General features: G+C 60.3%; 1 protein-coding gene across 3 annotated transcripts in view; it reads right to left on the bottom strand.

The window, feature by feature from the left end:
- GABRG2 (gamma-aminobutyric acid type A receptor subunit gamma2) overlaps positions 1-19,193 on the bottom strand; it is a 36,983-nt gene that overhangs the window by 6,187 nt on the left and 11,603 nt on the right. For all 3 annotated transcript variants that reach the window (XM_060197051.1, XM_060197049.1, XM_060197050.1), the window contains exons 2-6: positions 14,054-14,205; positions 11,332-11,399; positions 6,003-6,223; positions 4,472-4,554; positions 3,530-3,667 (exon numbers count right to left, since the gene is read on the bottom strand). In XM_060197051.1, the coding sequence (XP_060053034.1) occupies positions 3,530-3,667; positions 4,472-4,554; positions 6,003-6,223; positions 11,332-11,399; positions 14,054-14,205 (662 nt within the window). The remainder of the gene's footprint in view (positions 1-3,529; positions 3,668-4,471; positions 4,555-6,002; positions 6,224-11,331; positions 11,400-14,053; positions 14,206-19,193) is intronic.

Below are 19,193 nucleotides of genomic sequence, written 5' to 3'. Positions count from 1 at the left end.
GTCATTACCACAGTCACCTGCAGGACACGGTCATCACCACAGTCACCTGCATGACATGGTCATCACACAGTCACCTGCAGGACATGGTCATCACCACAGTCCCCTGCATGACATGGTCATCACACAGTCTCCTGCAGGACACGGTCATCACCACAGTCACCTGCATGACATGGTCATCACACAGTCACCTGCAGGACACAGTCATCACCACAGTCACCTGCAGGACACGGTCATCACCACAGTCACCTGCATGACATGGTCATCACACAGTCACCTGCAGGACACGGTAATCACACAGTCACCTGCAGGACACGGTCATCACCACAGTCACCTGCAGGACACGGTCATCACCACAGTCACCTGCATGACATGGTCATCACCACAGTCACCTGCATGACATGGTCATCACACAGTCACCTGCAGGACACGGTAATCACACAGTCACCTGCAGGACAGTCATCACCACAGTCACCTGCAGGACACGGTAATCACACAGTCACCTGCAGGACACAGTCATCACCACAGTCACCTGCAGGACATAGTCATCACCACAGTCACCTGCAGGATGGGAGCAATGCTCACTTACTTCTAAAGGCCAAAGGCAGCAAGTTGTCCCTGGGGCACAGCTGCAACTGCCTCCTATTTTTGCTCCCAGGCACCCAAGCTCTACTGGCCCCTATTGTCTGGAGAAATGGTGGCGCTGAGGGATCAGGCGCCCACCAAAGACAGAGAGTGGGCTGGGTGACATGCAGTTGACAGCAGGGACCAAGCGTCACAGCCCCCATACAGACTGAGCAGGACATTGATGAGGCTGGCAAAGGGTAGTCACTTCTGCACTCCTCTCTTATAGTGCTCCCCTCACAGGTGTCCCCCTCACAGGTGTCCCCCTCACAGGTGCTCCCCTCATAGGTATCCCCCACACATGTGCTCCCCTCACAGGTGTCCCCCTCACAGGTTCCCCCCACAGGTGCCCCCCTCACAGGTGTTCCCCTCACAAGTGATCTCCTCACAGGTGATGCCCTCACAGGTGCTTCTACCTCACAGCTGCTCCCCTCACAGTTGCTCTCCTCACAGGTGTTCCCCTCACAGGTGTCCCCCTCACAGGTGTTCCCCTCACAGGTGGTCCCCTCTCAGGTGCTCCCCTCATGGGTGTCCCCTCACAGGTGTTTCCACCTCACAGGTGCCCCCTCACAGGTGTTCCCTTCAAAGGTGCGCCCTTCACAGATGCTCCCCCCTCACAGGTCCCCCCTCAGAGGTGCTTCTACCTCACAGATGCTCCCCTCACAGGTGATCCCCTCACAGGTGCCTCCCACACAGATGCTCCCCCCTCACAGGTGCTCCCCCTTCACAGATGTTCCCCTCATAAGTGCTCCCTCCTCACAGGTGCTCCCCTCACAGATGTCCCCTTCATTGGTGCTCCCCTCACAAGTGTTCCCTCACAGGTTCCCCCTTCACAGGTGCTCCCCCCTCAGAAGTGCTTCCCCCTCACAGGTGCTCCCCTCACAGGTTCTCCCCCCTCACGGATGCTCCCCCCTCAAAGGTGCTCCCCACTTCCATTCCAGCAGGTCATCTGTGAGTGCCCTCACCCAGGGGCCTTGCTGGGATGCTCCTTCCCTGCTCCTTGCTGGCTGTGCCCCTTGTCCCGCCCATGGCGAGCCCTAAGGGGGCAGAGAACCATGGGCCCAGAACCCCTGCCTGGGCAGAGCCCCCGAGGGTGAGGGCTGCATCCCAGCACCTTCCCTGTGGATCCCAGCAGATAGCGGCCAGCCTTGGGGTGCTGAGACTTTAAGACATGTGGAGAACGGGTGGCCACCCCAGAGGCCACAGAGCCTGGCTCCCAGCACTGGCACCAAGGCTCTGTCCTCCTACACCCAGTGGGACGCCACCTGCCCAGAGGGATGTCACCTGCCCAGAGGGATGTCACCTACCCAGAGCCACGTTATCTGCCCAGAGGGATGTCACCTGCCTAGAGGGACATCACCTGCCCAGAGGGACGTCACCTGCCCAGAGGGACGTCACCTGCCCAGAGGGACATCACCTGCCCAGAGGGACGTCACCTGCCCAGAGGGACGTCACCTGCCCAGAGGGACATCACCTGCCCAGAGGGACGTCACCTGCCCAGAGGGACGTCACCTGCCCAGAGGGACGTCACCTGCCCAGAGGGACGTCACCTGCCCAGAGGGACGTCACCTGCCCAGAGGGACGTCACCTGCCCAGAGGGACGTCACCTGCCCAGAGGGACGTCACCTGCCCAGAGCCACGTTATTTGCCCAGAGGGATGTCACCTGCCCAGAGGGATGTCACCTGCCCAGAGGGACATCACCTGCCCAGAGGGACGTCACCTGCCCAGAGGGACATCACCTGCCCAGAGGAACATCACCTGCCCAGAGGGACGTCACCTGCCCAGAGGGACGTCACTTGCCCAGAGGGACATCACCTGCCCAGAGGGACATCACCTGCCCAGAGCCACGTTATCTGCCCAGAGGGATGTCACCTGCCCAGAGGGACATCACCTGCCCAGAGGGACATCACCTGCCCAGAGGGACGTCACCTGCCCAGAGGGACGTCACCTGCCCAGAGGGACATCACCTGCCCAGAGGGATGTCACCTGCCCAGAGCCACGTTATCTGCCCAGAGGGACATCACCTGCCCAGAGGGATGTCACCTGCCCAGAGGGACATCACCTGCCCAGAGGGATGTCACCTGCCCAGAGGGATGTCACCTGCCCAGAGGGACGTCACCTGCCCAGAGGGACATCACCTGCCCAGAGGGACGTCACCTGCCCAGAGCCACGTTATCTGCCCAGAGGGACGTCACCTGCCCAGAGGGACATCACCTGCCCAGAGGGACATCACCTGCCCAGAGGGACGTCACCTGCCCAGAGGGACATCACCTGCCCAGAGGGACGTCACCTGCCCAGAGCCACGTTATCTGCCCAGAGGGATGTCACCTGCCCAGAGGGACATCACCTGCCCAGAGGGACATCACCTGCCCAGAGGGACGTCACCTGCCCAGAGGGACGTCACCTGCCCAGAGGGGCGTCACCTGCCCAGAGGGGCGTCACCTGCCCAGAGCCACGTTATCTGCCCAGAGGGATGTCACCTGCCCAGAGAGATGTCACCTGCCCAGAGGGACGTCACCTGCCCAGAGGGACGTCACCTACCCAGAGGGACGTCACCTGCCCAGAGGGACGTCACCTGCCCAGAGGGACATCACCTGCCCAGAGAGACGTCACCTGCCCAGAGGGACGTCACCTGCCCAGAGCCACGTTATCTGCCCAGAGGGATGTCACCTGCCCAGAGGGATGTCACCTGCCCAGAGGGACGTCACCTGCCCAGAGGGACATCACCTGCCCCAGTGGTGAACTCTCCCCACAGGACCCAGGCAACACCCAGCACCCAGCACCCAGAACCCAGAACCCAGGTTGGCCTCTCCCTACAGACCCAACAGGCACCCAGCACCCAGGCGCCCCACAAGGCCGGGACCCAGGCACCTGCCGGCTGGGAGGGCCCCACGGCCACCGTCTCACCTGAGGTGGTCTTCACGACCTCGGTGGTGTTCCTCAGCCCCACGAAGGAAAACTGGTAGAGCCTCCAGGACCGTGTGTCGCCCACCTCCACCGAGCTGCGCTTCCACTGGTACACGATCTCCTCACGCGGGTAGCCGTCTGCCAAGGGCAGGGGTCACACTGGGGACAGGGTGGCCACCATAGCCTGCCTGGGGTGCTGGGTGGCTGTGACATGGTGGGGACCTGAGGGACAGGGTGGGGACCTGAGGGACGGGGTGGAGACCTGAGGGATGGGTGGGGACCTGAGGGATGGGGTGGGGACTTGCGGGACGGGGTGGGGACTTGAGGGACAGGGTTGGTACCTGAGGGACGGGTGGGGACCTGAGGGACGGGGTGGGGACCTAAGGGACGGAGTGGGGACCTGAGGGACGGGGTGGGGACCTGAGGGATGGGTGGGGACCTGAGGGATGGGGTGGGGACCTGAGGGACAGGGTGGGGACCTGAGGGACGGGTGGGGACCTGATGGATGCGTGGGGACCTGAGGGACGGGTGGGGACCTGAGGGACAGAGTGGGGACCTGAGGGATGGGGTGAGGACCTGAGGGATGGGTGGGGACCTGAGGGACAGGGTGGGGACCTGAGGGACGGGTGGGGACCTGAGGGATGGAGTGGGGACCTGAGGGACGGGTGGGGACCTGAGGGATGGGGTGGGGACCTGAGGGACGGGTGGGGACCTGAGGGACAGGTGGGGACCTGAGGGACGGGTGGGGACCTTAGGGATGGAGTGGGGACCTGAGGGATGGGGTGGGGACCTGAGGGATGGAGTGGGGACCTGATGGACGGGGTGGGGACCTGAGGGACTGGGTGGGGACCTGAGGGACGGGTGGGGACCTGAGGGACGGGTGGAGACCTGAGGAACGGGGTGGGGACCTGCGGGACGGGTGGGCATGGGGTGGGGACTCACAGCTGGAGAACTCCAAGGGGCAGGAATGCTCATCCATGGGGAAGTTGTGTAGCTGTAATTGGCACTCAGCGTCGATTGTCAACCTGTGGGAAGACGGTGTCACATAGGACAGGAGCCAGCCACCACTACTGCCCTCCCCTGCCCTCTGCCCACTGCCCCTCCTCCACTGCCCACTGGCCAGTCGCCATTGCCCTCTGCCCACTGCCCTGACCTCCACTGCCCAGGTCTCCACTGCCCTGACCTCCACTGCCCTCTGCCACTGCCCTGACCTCCACTGCCCTGACCTCCACTGCCCTGACCACCACTGCCCTCTGCCACTGCCCTGACCTCCACTGCCCTGACCACCACTGCCCTCTGCCACTGCCCTGACCTCCACTGCCCTGACCTCCACTGCCCTCTGCCACTGCCCTCTGCCACTGCCCTGACCTCCACTGCCCTCTGCCACTGCCCTGACCTCCACTGCCCTCTGTCTTGGCCTCCACTGCCCAGTGCTGAAGCAGGCGGTGCCCTGTCACCCATGCCAGGGACACAGATGGGTCAGGGTGCCACATGGCCCGTAGTATCTCAGATGCCACAGGCTGTCTCCACCACTTGAAGCCTATCCCCACGTCACCTGCCCAGGACACGCTCAGGAGGCCCAGGGTGCAACTGGGCACTGGAGCACAGGACGGTCAGGCCCATGCTCGGGGCCAACTGCCCCTTTCCAGAGCTGAGCAGGGCTCTGGGCTGCCTCACTCTCCGTCATGACAGGTCACTATTCAGCTCACCTGCATGGTGTGTCAACCGTGTCCCACACTGACGGGCTCAGCCCTGGTGCTGGGCTCTTCCCTCACCCCCTCTGTCCTCAAGAAAAAGTCTACTCAGAGGCAGAAAGCTCCAATGACTGAAATGCATAAATAAATCTTGGGTATTGTTCAGCAGCTACATTTGACTTGTTTAATAGAACCAATTACTCCAGGAACCTGAGATCCGTAACTGCTAGCCTGTGAGTGAACGCCGTGTTCCCACCTCAGTTAATTAAAGTTGAATTTTCTGTTTCTCAGTACTGTGGCTGTTGGCTTGCAGACCCCTCACAGCGGAGTATTACATGGCCCTGAGACTGTAGGAAACCAGCTGGCAGTGAACAACTCTCACAGCAAACGGACCGAGCGCCCCACCCCAGGGCGTCAGAGCCTGTCGGTGGGGCCCTGCTGAACACAGACTGCCTGTTCTCGGTCTGGGCTGGGGGGCCTTCCACTATGGGGGTCCCATCTGGAGAAGCTGGGCGTCACTCTAAAACTGTCAAGTGGGTATGGGTTTTTAGCGAGTTGTACCAGAAAGACTTGTAGTCTCACAAACCAGAATCTTCAGCTCAGTGACAGCTGAAGAGCTGGAGAAACAGATTCCCATCAGCAACACTTAGTGACACACCCACAGCAGCCTTGAAATAGTGACGAGGCCCCGCTGTCCCCGTCCGTCAATCTCCCCATCCCCGGCCCCATGCAGTCCCCGTCCGTCCGTCAGTCTCCCCAGTCCATCCGTCCCACCTCACCGCAGGGTGTAGAGCACGCGGCCGTCGTTCCAGATGCGCAGCATGCGGTTGGGGGTGGTGATCCAGTGCGCGTCGGCCTTCTTGGAGTTGCGGAAGAAGGTGTCTGGGATCCATATCTTGCCCACCATGTTGCTGTTCAGCCGCAGCACCTTGACGGTGCTGTTGAACTTGAGCCGCCGGTCGTACCACGTCTGCGCGAAGAAGATGTCAATGGTGTACTCCTGTGGGCAGAGGAGGCCGCATGAGAGCAGGACACCGCGCAGCGGAGCGGGGGCAGCTCTTCCCGTGGGCCATCTGAGAGCCAGAGGAGCAGCCGCCCCGCTGCAGCCCTGGGAAGACAGCTTGGCTGGATGGAGGGATGGCTGGACGGGGCTCAAGCCGGGGAGGGTGCGGCGCTGGTGCCCTGCTACTTTGTGATTTTGTTAGTCAATACTAGACCACTAGTAAAAATGAAGTAAAGTGAATAGCTTGATATACTCACTCTGGTAGAGAGTGAACTCAATCAAATGACACTGACTTCAGCTGACACAGGCTCAAACTGTATTTGATGCTTTATTTCGTCATATGATACAGGGTTCTCAAATACAAGCGAGGTCTTGTCATTGGCGATGTGGTTTTCCAAAATAGTAAGCAAATATTAAACACCTTTTAACAACAGAAAGGCCCATTCACACCGCCTCTGGGGACAGCTCAGCTGGTGGAGCACAGGGCTTTCACGCCTGGGTCCCTTGGTTTGAATCCCAACACCACAGCTTCTCTCTTCTGTGAAACTATCTCACATGCAAATCCCGTCACCCTGGGGACAGAACTCTCCCTTGACTCTGGCAGAAGACCACAGCCCGACAGAAACCCCCACATGCAATGAGGGGCTTCCAGTGTCTTTCCAAGCCACTCATGCTGGGTGCTGCTTTGAGTACCTGGGGCGCTCAGTCACCCACCAGAGCCCAGAAGCACTCCACACCACCCCGCCCCACCAAGTCGTGACAAGACTGCAGACATTTCCAGCCCGTCCAGGTATAAACATGCTAGGCTCAGAACCCTGACAGAGTCGCAGGGCAGGGGCCTCACTGTCCTGCAGCCTGTGGGGCCTCACAGCCCCATCCCCCAGGCAGACAGGCTGGTGTCTCACCCAGGGCCTCATACCCCAGGCAGACAGGCTGGGGTCCCACCCAGGGCCTCATCCCCCAGGCAGACAGGCTGAGGGTCCCACCCAGGGCCCTATCCCCCAGGCAGACAGGCTGGGGTCCCACTGAGGTCCTCATCCCCCAGGCAGACAGGCAGGGGTTCTCACCCAGGGCCCCATCCCCCAGGCAGACAGGCTGAGGGTCCCACCCAGGGTTCCATCCCCCAGGCAGACAGGCTGAGGGTCCCACCCAGGGTTCCATCCCCCAGGCAGACAGGCTGAGGGTCCCACCCAGGGCCAAACTACTCAGGCAGACAGGCTGAGGGTCCCACCCAGGGCTCCATCCCCCAGGCAGACAGGCTGAGGGTCCCACCCAGGGCCCAACTACTTAGGCAGACAGGCTGAGGGTCCCACCCAGGGCCCCATCCCCCAGGCAGACAGGCTGAGGGTCCCACCCAGGGCCCAACTACTCAGGCAGACAGGCTGAGGGTCCCACCCAGGGCCTCATCCCCCAGGCAGACAGGCTGAGGGTCCCACCCAGGGTCCAACTACTCAGGCAGACAGGCTGAGGGTTCCACCCAGGGCCCCATCCCCTAGGCAGACAGGCTGAGGGTCCCACCCAGGGCCTCATCCCCCAGGCAGACAGGCTGAGGGACCCACCCAGGGCCTCATCCCCCAGGCAGACAGGCTGAGGGTCCCACCCAGGGCCCTATCCCCCAGGCAGACAGGCTGGGGGTCCCACCCAGGGCCCAACTACTTAGGTAGACAGGCTGAGGGTCCCACCCAGGGCCTCATCCCCCAGGCAGACAGGCTGGGAGTCCCACCCAGGGCCTCATCCCCCAGGCAGACAGGCTGAGGGTCCCACCCAGGGCCCCAACCCCCAGGCAGACAGGCTGAGGGTCTCACCCAGGGTCCCATCTCCCAGGCAGATAAGCTGAGGGTCCCACCCAGGGCCCCATCCCCCAGGCAGATAAGCTGAGGGTCCCACCCAGGGCCCAACTACTTAGGTAGACAGGCTGAGGGTCCCACCCAGGCCCTCATCCCCCAGGCAGACAGGCTGAGGGTCCCACCCAGGGCCCTATCCCCCAGGCAGACAGGCTGAGGGTCCCACCCAGGGCCCAACTACTTAGGTAGACAGGCTGAGGGTCCCACCCAGGGCCTCATCCCCCAGGCAGACAGGCTGGGAGTCCCACCCAGGGCCCCATCCCCCAGGCAGACAGGCTGAGGGTCCCACCCAGGGTTCCATCTTCCAGGCAGATAAGCTGAGGGTCCCACCCAGGGCCCCATCCCCCAGGCAGACAGGCTGAGGGTCCCACCCAGGGCCCAACTACTTAGGTAGACAAGCTGAGGGTCCCACCCAGGGCCTCATCCCCCAGGCAGACAGGCTGGGAGTCCCACCCAGGGCCCCATCCCCCAGGCAGACAGGCTGAGGGTCCCACCCAGGGCCCTATCCCCCAGGCAGACAGGCTGGGGGTCCCACCCAGGGCCCAACTACTTAGGTAGACAGGCTGAGGGTCCCACCCAGGGCCTCATCCCCCAGGCAGTCAGGCTGGGAGTACCACCCAGGGCCTCATCCCCCAGGCAGACAGGCTGAGGGTCCCACCCAGGGCCCCAACCCCCAGGCAGACAGGCTGAGGGTCTCACCCAGGGTCCCATCTCCCAGGCAGATAAGCTGAGGGTCCCACCCAGGGCCCAACTACTTAGGTAGACAGGCTGAGGGTCCCACCCAGGGCCCAACTACTTAGGTAGACAGGCTGAGGGTCCCACCCAGGGCCCCATCCCCCAGGCAGACAGGCTGGGGGGAGCCCACCCGGGACCCCACCTACAGGCAGTTTGGGCCTCACCCTGGAGAGCAGGGTTTGCTGTGTTATCTGGGTTGTAGTTGCCGTGTCCTCTGAGCAGGACATGAGGCCTGGGACAGCCGTCCTTAAGGAAATCACCTTTTGGGGACAGAAGGGGGCACGAGGGGCTGTTTGCAGGCTATGGGCAGGAGGTGGCGAGAGGGCACAGCCCTGCAGCAGGGGAGGTGGCAGGACTCTCATCAGGTGCCAGCACTCTCACCACAGCAAGGCTCCTCCTGCAGACTGGAGCTCTGGCCCTCCCTGGGGTCACCCGTCACTGCAGGCATTGGGTGCTGGGAGGACTGTCCCATCACACAGAGCTGCAACACTGCACTCTGGACTCTGCTGAGGCCATGAGGCCACGCCAGCCCCGGAGGAAGCCACCTCCCTGCTTTGCCCAGGGCTGCCAGCGAGTTTCCCTGCAGGGGAGACTGTGGAGGACACATGGATGGCAGGGAGGACCCGACCAGAACCAGAGCCCAGTGTGAGGGCTCTGACCAGCCTGGGTGGCCCAGCCATATCCGCTGCACTGTGCTCAGCGCCAGGAGTGACTGACGTCACCTCTGAGTGAGGACAGCAAAGGATGGCTGGGGTTGTGCCTAGGGGCTGGTGGTCACACCCAGGTCCTCGCCCAGAGCCCCACCATCCTCCCATGGCAAGGGCACACTGGCAGGGCAGCTGCCCCAGGACCTGCTGGCTGGGTCATGCCAGAGCCCCTGCCCTGCCCACATCTGGCTGGCTGCACCAGCTCTGGGGACTGACTGAGCTGGTCCATCAGCAAGATGGGATCTAGAGTATGCCACTCGAGCAGCCACTCCTGGTCACGGAGTCAGGTGGGAGCAGCCACTCCTGGTCACGGAGTCAGGCAGGAGTGGCCACGGGCAGGAGCGGCCATGGGCAGGAGCAGCCTCGGGCAGGAGCTGCCATGGGTGGGAGCGGCCACGGGCAGGAGCGGCCACGGGAGGGAGCTGCCATGGGTGGTCATTTCTTGTTTATGTTCTGGCCTGAAAAGGAGTAAGAACCTCTAGGATTCTGTGCTCCTGGGGCGACGGCTCTGAGTCCCAGAATCCACAGCCCTGTTTGCAGGAGCTATGCATCAGTCTTAGGTGCTTACAGCTATGAGGGGCAGCTGAGATCCTCAAGATGTTAGTTGTAAAGTAGAAGCCTGCTGGGATTCAATAGTTAAAAAGCAGGATTGCCTGCAGGAGGGATGTGTGAAGGGCTGGGCTTTGGCAATGGCCCCCGTGGAGTGCAGCCAGGGCTTCTGATCTGACCTGTCTCTGACTCGGGAGAGTGAGCTCAGTACTAGCTCAGTACCAGAGCTTTCAAGTTACCAAGAAGAAAATAAAAATAAAGAGTCGGATCCTGCTTTGAGCAGGATCCGCAAAGCAGCATCTGAGTAAATTTGGAGTAGGGCACCAAAATGAAAACACTGGGTGGAGGGTGAGGGTGGATGGTCAGCTTCCTGGGGGGGTGGTGGTGGACAGTCAGCTTCCTGGGGGGGGGGAGGAGGATAGGATGGGACACGGTCTTTTGGTGGTGGGAATGGTGTTTATGTACAATAATAATAATAATAAAGAGTCAATGTGGTAGTTCAGCTGGGAAGTGGCTTCTCTGCCAGGTGTCTGGTCCAAGCTCATGAGTGGCCCACTGTCCTGGGCAGAGACAGAAGGCTACAGCCTGCCTCTCCCTCCCCCTCCCTCTCTCTGGCTCCCTCTTATCTGAAGAAGTCAGTCCCGGACAGTGAGACCCAGCAAAGCAGTGGCAGTGACACTGTCATAGGCCCCCAGGCCATGAATGTGTCCAGCGGCATGTGGCAGGGCCCAACCTGTGCAGACTCCAGCCCAAGGCCTCTCAAGGCTCAGTCCACCTGTCGCTGCATCTGGGCAGGGTGCTTTCCCTCCGAGAAGCATCTGCCTGGAGGCACGAGTCTCCCCAGAACATCAGTATTTCAGGAAGCAGTAAAGCGCTAAGTTTTATTTTCCAGTAAGCAGTAAATGCTTGCCAAATAAGCAGAGAATGTTCTGTTTTAGAAGTAAAACTCTTTTGCAAAATTAAACGTATGTATGCAGAAATATAGATGCAAAGCATATACCCGCAAAATGAGAGTGGGCATGCCATCAGTTACAGAGGACGCTCAGGGTACTGCCACAGGCAACACTGCAGGTGACACTCAGGGTACTGCCACAGGCAACACTGCAGGTGACGCTTCCACAGATCCTACAAAATCATCTCCTGCTTTGCCCAGGGCTGCCCGGCAAGGAGAAAGAGGACCGATAACCTAAAGGCCCCCGACCCCGGGCGCCTCCTCCCCGTGCCCTGGCTCTTCCCTGGTGAGCTGGCAAGTGGAAACGGAGAAACTCACCATGTTGATGGCGTTCACAGGCCCGATGCTGTTCACGTACATGTCTGTGTGGATCAGCGTGGGCTTGACTGGGAGAGACAGAGAGGTGAGCACAGTACCTACCCCTTGGCGGCCTGACTCTACAAGCATTCACTCTGCTGCGCCAGAGGTGACCCGCTCAAGCTAGAGCCGGGGGCCACACCTGAATGTATAGTTTCAAGGCAGTGTCTCCTCTCAGGTGAGCAGAGGTGACCCGCTCAAGCCAGAGGCGGGGGCCACACCCGAATGTCTAGTTTTTAAGGAAGTGTCTCCTCTCAGGTGAGCAGACGTAAGTCCTCAGCATGGATTAGGTCTGGAACCACGGATGCCTTCAAGATGGTTTAAAAGGGAACAAAGGGGGGCTGAGCAGACAGCAGAATGGTCATGCAGAAGACTTCAGTGCCTGAGGCTCTGGGGTCCCGGGTTCAATCCCCAGTACCACTGTTAGCCAGAGCTGAGCAGGACTTTGGAGAAAAAAATAATAAAAATGATAATAAAGATAAACAGGGCCTGAGAGATAGCACGCTGGTTCTGCAAAAGACTCTCCTGTCTGAGGCTCTGAGGTCCCTGGTTCAGTCCCCAGCAACACCACCAGCCGGACTCTGGTATTTCTCTGTATCTTTCTCTCTCTAGCTCTCTTTCATGAAAAATAAATAGAATTTTTTTTAAAAAGGGGCAAAGTGAAAAACAGTGCTCTGACTATCCCTTGCCACATATCTTGAAATACAGCATTTTCCCTTCAGGTGCCCGAGCCTTGCACAGGTCCCCAGGCTTCAGGAGGGATGTGTGGTCCCCTGTGGGACTGGGCGTGTGGACACTTTGTCCTCTCAGGAGCCTGCTCCTGGTCACAGCCTGTGAGGGGACGAGATGTCCCTCGCCTCGCCACCTATGAGGGACAATGCCACAGCTCCGAGGGGCACAGGACACTGGGTCGGGAGACTCCTGGAGTCTCCGGCTCCTGCCCGCCTGTGTGTTTCTCTGTACAAGCAGACCCTGGCCGCCTGCCCTCAGCCTGGCTCTCACAGCGGGAGAGACCCTGCTGGCCGAGCCCCGAGTGTCTGGTCCCCTCCCGCAAGCGGGGTCAGAGCCCACCCTGTGGCGGGCAGGGGACACACCCCACACTGCTGGGTGCTCTGGGGCTCTGTAGAGGGGACAGGAGTCAGGTGACAGTATGTGCTTCTTTCCCAGGGTCTGCCTGTCTGTCTGTCACAGAGGAGCCCTCACAGGATACCACAGCCTCTGGGGACGCCTTGAAAGCACCGGATTCTAGCTCCCAAGTCTCATTGGACCACTGTGGCTCCATCTGAACTCACCAGTGCCATGTGTACTGAGAGCCGTCAGTGGGTCCCTGCCTGTAGTGAGAGCTGTCAGTGGGTCCCTGTCTGTCCTGAGAGATGTCAGGGGGTCCCCTGCCCATCCTGAGAGCCGTCAGTGGGTCCTCTGCCTGTAGTGAGAGCCGTCAGCGGGTCCCCTGCCTGCAGTGAGAGCCGTCAGTGTGTTCCCTGCCCATCCTGAAAGATGTCAGTGGGTCCCCTGCCCATCCTGAGAGCCGTCAGTGGGTCCCTGTCTGTCCTGAGAGCTGTCAGTGGGTCCCTGCCCATCCTGAGAGCCGTCAGTGGGTCCCTGCCCTTCCCGAGAGCCGTCAATGGGTCCCCTGCCCATCCTGAGAGCCATCAGTGGGTCCCCTGCCTGTCCTGAGAGCTGTCAGTGGGTTCCTGTCTGTCCTGAGAGCCATCAGTGGGTCCCTGTCTGTCCTGAGAGCCATCAGTGGGTCCCTGCTCATTCTGAGAGCCATCAGTGGGTCCCTGTCTGTCCTGAGAGCTGTCAGTGGGTCCCCTGCCCGTCTTGAGAGCTGTCAGTGGGTCCCTGTCTGTCCTGAGAGCTGTCAGTGGGTCCCCTGCTCATCCTGAGAGCCGTCAGTGGGTCCCTGTCTGTCCTGAGAGCTGTCAGTGGGTCCCTGTCTGTCCTGAGAGCCATCAGTGGGTCTCTGTCTCTCCTGAGAGCCGTTAGTGGGTCCCCTGCCCATCCTGAGAGCTGTCAGTGGGTCCCCTGCCCGTCCTGAGAGCCGTCAGTGGGTCCCTGTCTGTCCTGAGAGCCGTCAGTGGGTCCCTGTCTGTCCTGAGAGCCGTCAGTGGGTCCCCTGCCTGTCCTGAGAGCCATCAGTGGGTCCCTCTCTGTCCTGAGAGCAGTCAATAGATCCCTGTCTGTCCTAAGAGCCATCAGTGGGTCCCTGTCTGTCCTGAGAGCTGTCAGTGGGTGCCCTGCCCGTCCTGAGAGCCATCAGTGGGTCCCTGTCTGTCCTGAGAGCTGTCAGTGTGTCCCTGTCTGTCCTGAGAGCTGTCAGTGGGTCCCTGTCTGTCCTGAGAGCCGTCAGTGGGTGCCCTGCCCGTCCTGAGAGCCATCAGTGGGTCCTTGTCTGTCCTGAGAGCTGTCAGTGTGTCCTTGTCTGTCCTGAGAGCCGTCAGTGGGTCCCTGTCTGTCCTGAGAGCTGTCAGTGGGTCCCTGTCTGTCCTGAGAGCCGTCAGTGGGTGCCCTGCCATTTCTGAGAGCCATCAGTGGGTCCCTGTCTGTCCTGAGAGCTGTCAGTGGGTGCCCTGCCATTTCTGAGAGCCGTCAGTGGGTCTAACTGTGCAACCTGCCTGCCCTGCCTCCAGCCGCTGGGGCTCCTGGTGTTGGGCCTGGCATGCCAGAGCAGGGCACCTACCTCCAATGTCTGGCCGCAGCTTGTTGTCGTACCCTTCCAGGAGGTTGTTGAGGATCACGGTGACGTCCCCCTCGGGGACCTTGGGCGTCAGCACCCAGGTTTTGTTAGAGGTGTAATCTTCATAATCGTCATCCGACTTCTGGCTGGAGAGGCTGGGAGTGAAAGGAGGGGTGGGTCAGAAAAGCTGCTGGTGGGAGAGATGTTACCAGCTCACAGTGCCCCAGGCCCTCACTGAGGCAGGCAGCAGGGGCGGCTCAGCCTCTCAGGACTCTGCTCCACCCACCAGGCTTCACAGTCAGCCTGCTCTCCCCAGTCACCACAGATCCGGCCACCAGAGAGCTGTTTTCTTCCCTTTCTGTTTTTTGTTTTGTTTTTCAGTAGGACAGAGAGAAATTGAGAGGGAATGGGGAGGTAGAGAGGGAGATAGGCATCTGCACTTGGGGGGCAGGAGCTCAAACCCAGGACTTTGTGCTTGATAATTGCAATTAACCAGGTTCACCACAGCCCAACCGCTCTTGGGAGCTAACAACCCAGACCTGCTACTTGCAGGAGACCATGTCCTCTCAGGACCCAGGGGCACTGCACCTTCCAGTACTGACAGCATAAGGAACCTGGCTGACAGGATGGTCCCCAGGTAGGCTGTGAGGCCCATGCCTGGCTGTGGGGATGGTCCCCAGGTAGGCTGTGAGGCTCTTCCCTGGCTGTGGGGATGGTCCCCAGGTAGGCTGTGAGGCCCATGCCTGGCTGTGGGGATGGTCCCCAGGTAGGCTGTGAGGCTCTTCCCTGGCTGTGGGGATGGTCCCCAGGTAGGCTATGAGGCTCTTCCCTGGCTGTGGGGATGGTCCCCAGGTAGGCTGTGAGGCCCATGCCTGGCTGTGGGGATGGTCCCCAGGTAGGCTGTGAGGCTCTTCCCTGGCTGTGGGGATGGTCCCCAGGTAGGCTGTGAGGCTCTTCCCTGGCTGTGGGGATGGTCCCCAGGTAGGCTGTGAGGCTCTTCCCTGGCTGTGGGGATGGTCCCCAGGTAGGCTGTAAGGCTCTTCCCTGGCTGTGGGGATGGTCCCCAGGTAGGCTGTGAGGCCCATGCCTGGCTGTGGGGATGGTCCCCAGGTAGGCTGTGAGGCCCATGCCTGGCTGTGGGGATGGTCCCCAGGTAGGCTGTGAGGCTCTTCCCTGGCTGTGGGGATGGTCCCCAGGTAGGCTGTGAGGCTCTTCCCTGGCTGTGGGGATGGTCCCCAGGTAGGCTGTGAGGCTCTTCCCTGGCTGTGGGGATGGTCCCCAGGTAGGCTGTGAGGCTCTTCCCTGGCTGTGGGGATTGTCCCCAGGTAGGCTGTGAGGCTCTTCCCTGGCTGTGGGGATGGTCCCCAGGTAGGCTGTGAGGTCCATCCCTGTCAGGCCCTGGCTGTGGGGAAGCCAGAGTGTCTGAGACTGCACAGGCATCCTCGGGGTGGGTCAGGGCTTGGTCTGCAGCAAGACACCTGCAGGCAGTGCCATGTGACCTCAGATGCCACTGGGGCCTCTGTGGATGCCACCACGCTCACAGAACGGCCAGCATTCCCACCACACCCGACTGCACTGGGCTGAGGCGAGGCTCCCCGGGTGCCTGCAGTGTAGGAGACACCATGGCCACTTTCACTTCGAGCACCAGCCCTCCCACAGCCACAGCTCAGGCTGAGAGGAACTCAGAGCAGATGTCCTCCAGGAAGGAAAATAATGAGCCCTACATTAAAAATAAATGGACTTCTACGTGCTAGAGCTGCCCAGCTGAGGTCTAAATTAATGTCGCTTGTGCAGAATCTGGGACGGCTTCCAGAACCACCGTGGAGGAACCAGAGTCTCTGACTGAGCACGACATGCCGCCTCCTGCTCCCCGGCCTCTGAGGTGAAGACCCCCCTCCTTTGTGGGGTTGGTCATGGGGACCCTGACCACTGGCCATGGGTGAGACCCTGGGCCGTGAGTCCGGGAGGTCATGTGGTGCACCGGAGGCAGTCGGGAGCTGACTGAAGGTGCCAGGCGTGGTAAAGCTGGACGTGTGGCCGCACCACCTGCCCCGGTTACCTGCCTCCATGTGAGCCTTGGACTCAGGGCAGGATCTGTGAGGCAGTGTGGCCAGGTCAGAGCCAGGCCCCACCACACATGCACTGAGGCGGCTCTGGTGCTAGTGTCACTGTCATTCCGTCTTTCTACTTCTGTCTATCTCTTAAAAATGGGAAAAAGGAGTCTGCACAAGTACTGCGTGTGTGTGTGTGTGTGTGTGCGCGCGCGCGCACGCGTACACATGTGCACATGTGTGTCTGGGGGGCTTTGGAAAGCCCAGGCTCCCATGTGGAGTCCTCTGAATCTGATCGTCCATGCTGTAAGGAGACTCCCCCTCTCCATCCAGACGGCTACATGAACAACTTGGATTCTTATGCCGATTACACAGCTGTGACAAGCTCAGTGTGTAACCAGGACAAACGTCCCCACAGCTGTGATGAGCTCAGTTGTAGCCAGGACAAATGTCCCCTTGACATTGGGTGAGTGGCTCGTGAGAGCACAGCTGCCCTCTGCAGAGGTGGCAGCTGCTGTCAGCCCAGGTGTCTGTGCAGCCAGGAGGAACAGCCATGCAGGAGGAGACCCCCCACCCCCAGGGGCCAAGGCCCTGTGGCCGGTGCCTGCACTTTCGTCAAACGCCGTATCTGCCGTCACAAGATGAGACCACAAAGCATCCCGGGGAACCCGTGCAACTTAGACCAACATGTGAAACTGGCCGACCAGAGGAGCCTCTGTGTCTGCTCCTGACTTGGGAGAGAGCGGAGGCGGCTGCGGACACCTGGCAGAGCAGAGCCTGAGTCTGCTGGCGCTCAGCTGTGGACACCGGGGTGGGTGCCCCCTGGTCCAGCTGAGGGCTGCAGGAGACGGCCGTCTATGGGCGTGTGGTCTGGAGAACAGAGCTCCTTGCAAGGCAGCCGACTACGTGCTTCTTCCCTGCAAGATCTCAGTGACCAGGCTGCACACAGCCACAGAGCTAGTGCGCTGGGAGCCCTTCCCCACACCTTAAAATCAGAGCCTGCTGGGCTCTGGCCCTACCAGTGCTGGGGAACATCTGGAGCCTGAGCTTCAGGCCTGAGGTTCTTTCACCAACAGCTATGGACCTCCCTGCCCCTCTACTGGCTCAATCCTGCTGCCTGACACTCAAGACGGACGGGTGGCACTTCCTGAGCTCCTGGCCCACAAGAATGGCCTAAAATCTCCATGACAGCCGTGTCCTGGATAAAGACCTCAAGATAAGGTGTAAAGGATGAAGCATGAAGGTTCCTCAAGACTCAGCTGCCAGTTCGGTGTGAGAGCTCCCCACCGCCTCAACTTCCTGTCCACAGCCCTGGTCAGGTGTCCACCCACTGGAGGGAGGGTCCAGACTCACTGCACAGCCCTGGTCAGGCATCCAGGGCATCTCTCAGGCTCTGTCCCTGCTTCTCTGTCTCCAGAGCCCAGGAGAGGTGAGGTTCTGTCTGCTTCTCCGTCTCCAGAGCCCAGGAGAGGTGAGGTTCTGTCTGCTTCTCTGTCTCCAGAGCCCAGGAGAGGTGAGGTTCTGTCTGCTTCTCTGTCTCCAGAGCCCAGGAGAGGTGAGGTTCTGTCTGCTTCTCCGTCTCCAGAGCCCAGGAGAGGTGAGGTTCTGTCTGCTTCTCCGTCTCCAGAGCCCAGGAGAGGTGAGGTTCTGTCTGCCTCTCCGTCTCCGGAGCCCAGGAGAGGTGAGGTTCTGTCTGCTTCTCCGTCTCCGGAGCGCAGGAGAGGTGAGGTTCTGTCTGCTTCTCCGTCTCCAGAGCGCAGGAGAGGTGAGGTTCTGTCTGCTTCTCCGTCTCCAGAGCCCAGGAGAGGTGAGGTTCTGTCTGCTTCTCCGTCTCCAGAGCCCAGGAGAGGTGAGGTTCTGTCTGCCTCTCCGTCTCCAGAGCCCAGGAGAGGTGAGGATCTGCAAGAGCTGCCTGTCTCACTAGCATCTGACCACAGGTTGTGCATGCTGACCCCCAAATGTCCAACCAACAGGGAACCCAATGAAGCCTGGAGAAAGAAAGTCCTTTTAGGAATCTGCCGAGAGCCTCTTCTGTGACATTCCTCTCCCTCGTTCATCAACGGGACCTGTGAGAAGCCAGGGACAGTCCATCCCCCATGCGGGGACCACTTGCGCCTCAAGGCTTGATACCCAAAGTCTTTGTGGACTGAGGCCTCAGGACCACAGAAACTCCCCACCTCTCTCTCTCTCAGTCGTGTGTGACCAGCTCTCACAGGGTCCTACACCCGCACACATCACAGTCGTGTCTGACCAGCTCTCACAGAGTCCTACACCTGCACAATCACAGTCGTGTCTGACCAGCTCTCACAGTCTTACACCCGCACACATCAGAGTAGCGTCTGACCAGCTCTCACACAGTCCTACACCCGCACACATCACAGTCCTGTCTGACCAGCTCTCACACAGTCCTACACCCGCACACATCACAGTTGTGTCTGACCAGCTCTCACACAGTCCTAACCTGCACACATCACAGTTGTGTCTGACCAGCTCTCACACAGTCCTACACCCGCACACATGACAGTCATGTCTGACCAGCTCTCACACAGTCTTATACCAGCACACATCACAGTCCTGTCTGACCAGCTCTCACACAGTCCAAAGCCCGCACATATCACAGTCGTGTCTGACCAGCTCTCACACAGTCCTAAACCTGTACACATCACAGTCATGTCTTACCAGCTCTCACACAGTCCTACACCCGCACACATCACAGTCATGTCTGACCAGCTCTCACACAGTCCTACACCCGCACATATGACAGTCGTGTCTGACCAGCTCTCACACAGTCCTACACCCACACACATCACAGTCGTGTCTGACCAGCTCTCACACAGTCCTACACCCACACACATCACAGTCGTGTCTGACCAGCTCTCACACAGTCCTACACCTGCACATCACAGTCATGTCTGACCAGCTCTCACACAGTCCTACACCCGCACATATCACAGTCGAGTCTGAACAGATCTCACACAGTCCTACAGCTGCACATCACAGTCGTGTCTGTCCAGCTCTCACACAGTCATACACCTGTACACATCACAGTCGTGTCTGACCAGCTCTCACACAGTCCTACACCTGCACATCAC

Source organism: Erinaceus europaeus, chromosome 9 (genome assembly GCF_950295315.1).
Source record: "Erinaceus europaeus chromosome 9, mEriEur2.1, whole genome shotgun sequence".
Taxonomy (NCBI): domain Eukaryota; kingdom Metazoa; phylum Chordata; class Mammalia; order Eulipotyphla; family Erinaceidae; genus Erinaceus; species Erinaceus europaeus.
Note: the sequence above shows the minus strand (reverse complement) of the source record. Positions and strands in the feature narration are given on the sequence as shown.